Source organism: Panthera tigris, chromosome B1 (assembly GCF_018350195.1).
Source record: "Panthera tigris isolate Pti1 chromosome B1, P.tigris_Pti1_mat1.1, whole genome shotgun sequence".
Lineage (NCBI taxonomy): Eukaryota > Metazoa > Chordata > Mammalia > Carnivora > Felidae > Panthera > Panthera tigris.
Window position 1 is genome coordinate 49,109,832 of NC_056663.1, and position 6,000 is coordinate 49,115,831.

General features: G+C 40.2%; 1 protein-coding gene across 3 annotated transcripts in view; it reads right to left on the reverse strand.

Annotated features, from left to right (window-relative positions):
• PBK (PDZ binding kinase) overlaps positions 1–5,746 on the reverse strand; it is a 28,229-nt gene extending 22,483 nt beyond the window's left edge. The window contains exons 1-2 of one of the 3 annotated variants that reach the window (XM_007097105.3): positions 5,575–5,746; positions 114–191 (exon numbers count right to left, since the gene is read on the reverse strand). In XM_007097105.3, coding sequence (XP_007097167.1) covers positions 114–171 — 58 coding nt within the window. In that variant the 5' untranslated portion in view covers positions 172–191; positions 5,575–5,746. Of the gene's footprint in view, positions 1–113; positions 192–5,250; positions 5,439–5,574 lie in introns of those variants that run through there. The other 2 variants (XM_042983524.1, XM_042983525.1) reach the window with 2 other exon arrangements.
• Positions 5,747–6,000: the final 254 nt, after the last annotated feature.

The following is a 6,000-nucleotide window of genomic DNA, read 5'->3' on the forward strand; positions in this document are numbered from 1 at the left end:
AGACTTATGCTAAAATTACTTGTGTATGATAAATAATAACTAGAGGATCAAACTCTAATAATACTAAGACATTTCTAATAGCAGTAACAATGAAGAAAGATTTTATATCTTACCAGATTTCTTTTTTTCAGATAATTTGCTTGGTGTCTTGAAATTATTGATTTCTTCCATTGTAATAATCACTCTAGGTCCTATGATGAAAACAAATTGAAAGTTACACTCCAGTTCTGCAGAATACAACTCTCATTCATGAAAAAAAAAATCCTATAACACTATGACTCATTTTATCATATAAACATAAAATTTGAGAACTGAAAAAGACCATAACAAATATTTACTTTAATTTTATCTACAATGAGAAAATTAAAATCTAGAGAGGTACAACTACTTACCCAAGGTCACTGTTTATTTGTTTGTTTGCTTGAACTAAAAAGCAATACATGCACTTGGTAAAAAAAAGGTAATATATACATTTGGTTAAAAAAAATCACCTAGTACAAAAAGGTGAAGTTAAGTTTCCCTCTCACACTTCCCAGGGGCCATTGTTCATAGGTCTTTTATAAGCTTTAAAGAAACTTGTCTATGCAAGAGGCATTCATTTATAATAGCCAAAAAAAGGAAATAGAAGTATTCATCAGATGATGAAAAAACAAAATACGGTATACAACACACACAAGAGAATATTATTCAGTCAGAAGAAAGAGTCCTGATGTATACTGCAAAGTGAATGAACCTTAAGAACATTATGCTAAAGGGAAAGAAGCCAGACACAAGACGCCACATGCATGATTCTGTTTACACAAAACGTCCAAAATAAGCAAATCCACAGACAGAAAATAGATTAGTAATTGCCAGGAGCTGAGGAGAATGGAGAACATAGAGTGACTGCTAGTGGGTACGGGGTATCCTTTTGTGATGATAAAAATGTACTAAAATTAGGTATTGACTTAACATATTCAACTCTGACTACTCCTAATAAAATCACCAAATTATATCCTTTCAGAAACTGAATTTTATTTTATGTGAATTATATCTCAATAAATTCTGTAAAAATTATCTATTAACAGAAAATGTACATACTTCATATACAAGCAATTAATCTAAGCTTTTTATTTCTTCTGTAACATATTTCTTAAGGAATCTTTTAAATAAAAACTTTAAATATTACTTTTTCTTTTTAAAAAAAAGTTAGGTTTCATATCAGATCTATTGTAAAGCAAACTGTCACTACATGTCTATAAGCTTGCTTGGTTTGTATCCAAAGTATATAAAGAACTTATACAACACCAAATAATAATTCAATTAAAAATGGGCAGAAGACATGAACAATTTTTCCAAAGAAGACATAGATGGCCAACAGGCACATGATGAAAAGATGTTCATCATCACCCCATCAGGGTAATGCAAATCAAAACCACAATGAGGTATCACCTCACACCTGTCAGAATGGCTAAACTCAAAATCACAAGAAACAAGTGTTGATGAGCATGTGGAGAAAAAAGAACCCGCATGCATTGTTGGTGGGAATGCAAACTGGTGCAGCCACTATGGAGGACAGTATGGAGGTTCCTCAAAAAATTGCAAATAGAACTACCCTATGATCCAGTAATCTCACTACTGGGTATTTACCCAAAGAATATCAAAACACTAATTCAAAGGGATACATGCACCCTGAAGTCTACTGCAGCATTATTTGCAATAGCCAAATAATGGAAGCAACCCAACTGTCCATCAATAAATGAATGGATAAAGATGATGTGGTTTATACATGCAATGGAATATTAGCCATTAAAAAAGAATGAAAGCTTGCCACATAAAACAACATAGATGGATCGAGAGAGTATAATGCTAAGTGAAATAAGCCAGTCAGAGAAAGACAAATACCATATGATTTCACTCATATGTGGAATTACAAAAAACAAAACAAATGAACAAAGGTGGAAGGGGGAAACAAAAACAAACGAAAAAACTGACTCTTAACTATAGAGAACAAGTTGGTGGTTCCCAGGGGGAAGGATGGGGAGGATGGGTGAAATAGGTGAAGAGGACTAAGAGTACACTTATCTTGGGGTGCCTGGGTGGCTCAGTCGGTTGAGCTTCCGACTTCAGCTCAGGTCATGATCTCATGGTCTGTGGGTTCAAGCCCCACATCAGGCTTTGTGCTGACAGCTCAGAGCCTGGAGGCTGCTTTGGATTCTGTGTCTCCCTCTCTCTCTGCCCCTCCCCCACTCTCACTTTGTCTCACTCTGTCTCTCAAAAATAAATAAATGTAAAAAAAAAAAATTTTTTTTAAAGTACACTTACCTTGAGTACTGAGTAATATACAGAACTGCTGAATCACTATATTGTACACCTGAAATGAATATAACTATATTCTAACTGTATTCACTGTATGCTAACTACACTGGAATTTAAATTAAAAAATAAATTAAATATGGGGCGCCTGGGGGGCTCAGTCAGTTAAGCAACTGACTTTGGCTCAGGTCATGATCTAACGGTTGGTGGGTTCAAGCCCTGTGTCGGGCTCTGTGCTGACAGCTCAGAGCCTGGAGCCTGCTTCAGATTCTGTGTCTCCCTCTCTCTCTGTTCCTCCCCTGCTCATTCTCTGTTTCTCAAAAATAAATAAACGTTAAAAAAATAATTAAAAAATTAATTAATTAATTAAATATTGGGAGACAGAGACCATATGTTTAAATTTTGTATAGAGCCCAAAGAAATAGCATTTTAAAAAACTCTGCCAAGAAAAATCACCTTAAAGGCCCAGCTTTGTCTATTAATGAGACCTTTGTAGTTTTTTTTTTTTTTTAAAGTAGCTACAGTCACCACTATCTTTGGATTTACCTGAATTTAGAACACCAAAGATCCCCTTTCCATGCAAGTATACACTAATTTTACCAAGTGAAACGTTTAACTGGAAGGGAGGAACACGTTTTTTCAGAACAAGTTTCATACTTTTCAGGAAGGATAAACTATTTTAACAGAGTGGGCTGAAGCAGCTACTTCTACTTTGGAAGTAATTTCCCCACGTGGTTCTGATTCCCCTTCTTCCATCTTCATTCATCTACCCTCACGAGAAGTTGTAAAGGGGGCACTGCGATGACCTTCTAAGACTTCTGTCTACCTAAAGGAAGCTACTCTTCATTCACTCAATCAGAAAACACTTATTGAGCATGTACCATGTACTGGGCACTGTTCTAGGCACTGGAGACCCAGCAGTGAACAAGACCCAAACAAACAGTAGAAGAAATACATAAGACAACGATATATAGTCAGGGGAGATATACACCAGTGAAGGGAGGCAGAGTATTGGGAAAGGGCTTGAAATCTGAGTTAGGGTGGTCAAAGGAGGTTCATCCGAAGAGATTCCTTTGAAGGAAGTGAGGGAGCTAGCCCAGGGGAGCTGCATCTAGGGGAAGTATGCAGGACAAAAGTAGTGAATATAAAGGCCCTGAGGCAGAAATAAATGTTCAAGGAAAAGCTGAGAGGGCAGGACTAGGAAAAGGGAGAAGGAAATGAAGAAACAAGAGTTTGGGGATGAAGGATGGCAAATCAAGCAGAGCACTGAAGCCATAAAGACTTCAGCTTCTTTCACAGAGCTTCGGTCACCATAAGGATTTCAGCTCTTGCTGGGTTCTGGATGTTATTATGAATCTGGAACCAATAAGATTCCCTAATGTTTGGATTTTTGTTAGGAATGAGAGAAAAGTCAAGGATAGCTCTAAGTTTTCAGACTGAGCAACTGAAAGAACAGAGGTGCCATTACTGAAATCAGGAACTCAATTCTGAATGCTTGATTAAACATTTGAGCAAAAACGTGAAGTAGGCAGCTGGATATAGGTCTGAAATCCAAGCTGAAGATACAAATTTGTGGCACATTCGCATGTATATGGTATTAAAGTCAAGAGACTGGATAAGATCACCTAAAGAGTATATATAGATAGAAAACACAGAGCTCTGAGGAATGAATGTAAGAAATGAGGAAAAGAGTAACCTGAGATGTAACCATGTTACTCATGTAACCAAGAGTAACCATGGATGCTGAGCCAGATGCGAGGCTGGAACTCATGACCCGGGAGATCATGACCTGAGCAGAAACCAAGAGTCGGTCACTTAACTGACAGTCACCCAAGGGCCCCTAAACAAGTCTTTTAACATTACTTTCTAGAACACTCTAGGACTCAGTTCCACTTTCCACTCCAAGCTACTTACATCTAAAGAGGCCACACCCTATCTATGCCTATACTGTGTTTTGTCGTGGAAAAAGATGCCTGAGGCATCTATACACAGTTTAGGTCTCAGTCTGACAGATGGCTTCTGGCCACAAGCCCAAACTCTCATATATAATCTCTCTCTGTATATAGATCTATCTATATATTAATTGCTAAATAACCATTGTAATCTAAATCACAAAATCCTTACGAAGGTAACAGCATAAAATTGTGATTATCTTACATGAAGATACATTAAAAATGAGAGTAGTAGGGCTAGGCAAAGTTTCATAGTCTATGGAGTATTTAGGATATTTAAAAAAAATCAAGTACTGTTTAAGAAGCAGTATTTAAAAATTAACAGAGCTCAGCAAGCTAATCAAAAGATCTATTGGATCAGATGTCAATAACTTTTGGACCCTAAGCCACCCTAGGACTAAACAAATACATGGATCCTACTGGGTAGAGCTAAAGTGTATAGATAGACAGGAAAAAAAGAAAAAAACAACAAAATGAGAGAATTGGTAGCGTTAATTGAAAAAAGGAAAATGGGCAGGAAAGGTAGACTGAAAAAGAAAGGCAAAGTTCTGACCAGACTATTTCTAGGGTCCTGTACACTTTACACGCTATGGATTCCTGCACGTAGAGTCACATGACTGTTCATCCCCTGATCCAAGAGCGTATAGCGGGCTGGTTGTTAAAATCCCTCTTCCACCTGCTCAGTCACCTCACTTGAAAAATGAAAGCAACATCAGGTGAGACGTTCAAAGAGGGGAAGTGTGCTTCCTACTCCTCTTTCTCAATACCCACCCTCTCCATTCCCACCAGAAATCCTTCACCAGTTCCAGCCGCCCCTAAGGGCTGGAATTGAGACTCACTCGGCTGCGGGGTAATGAACCGCCGTTTCCACCAGGCACGCGCCCCCGTGTTCGAATCTGGTGCATCTAAGCTGTACCTACACACTGGGGTCCAGCCTCAAGCAGACAGACACCAGAGTCCCGGGCCTACACGGTCTATAAAACCAACTGTAAAATACAGACACCTTGCTAGATGGGTGCTCACCATCACCTTCTCCTGCGGATATTCCTTAAAAGTACACATGGCTAGGCTGCTCTTGAGAAAAGGCAATTTCTTTCTTGAAATCCCCACCCTATCCGTGATTCAGACTCGGGTTTGGGTCGCAAACATTTTTCGAAAAGTCATTCCCAGTGTAACGCCACATTCCCAACGTCTTCACCTTTCCCTCTAGGCCCCTGAACGGTCACGAAGCAAACGCAGAGGAGTCGGCTGGGGGGGGGGGGGGGGCCGCGTTCGGCTCCAACCCGGGCCCACGCGTGGTCGGGGGTCCGCAAAAAGCTCCCCTTACCGCAGCCACGCTGGGGTGGAGAGGTCCAGGCCAAGGCTATCTTGAACACTGATCCCGCGTGGCCGCCAACAAGACCCTCAGCGGCTGCCTCAGCGCCCCGCCACCTGCCAACACGCGAACTTGTTAACAGCCGTTGCGACGGGACACTCCCCGCTTTCAAAACCGCGCGCGCCGCCCCTGCGAGGCCGCAAACTACGGGGTGGCGCGAAGGACATAACAAGCCGTTCTCGCTTGTTCTCGCAAGTCGTTTCCCGGCCTTTTCTAGTCTCCGCGAGCGTATCTTGCTATCAAACGGGGACGCCTTGAAGACAAATAAAAGGAAGAAGCTCCAGAAAGGACAAACTGATTTTTATAGCCACGGTCAGCCTTCCACAGGGACAACTCCGGTTAAAAAGAGTATTTATACATGTAGCTAAGGCTGAAATT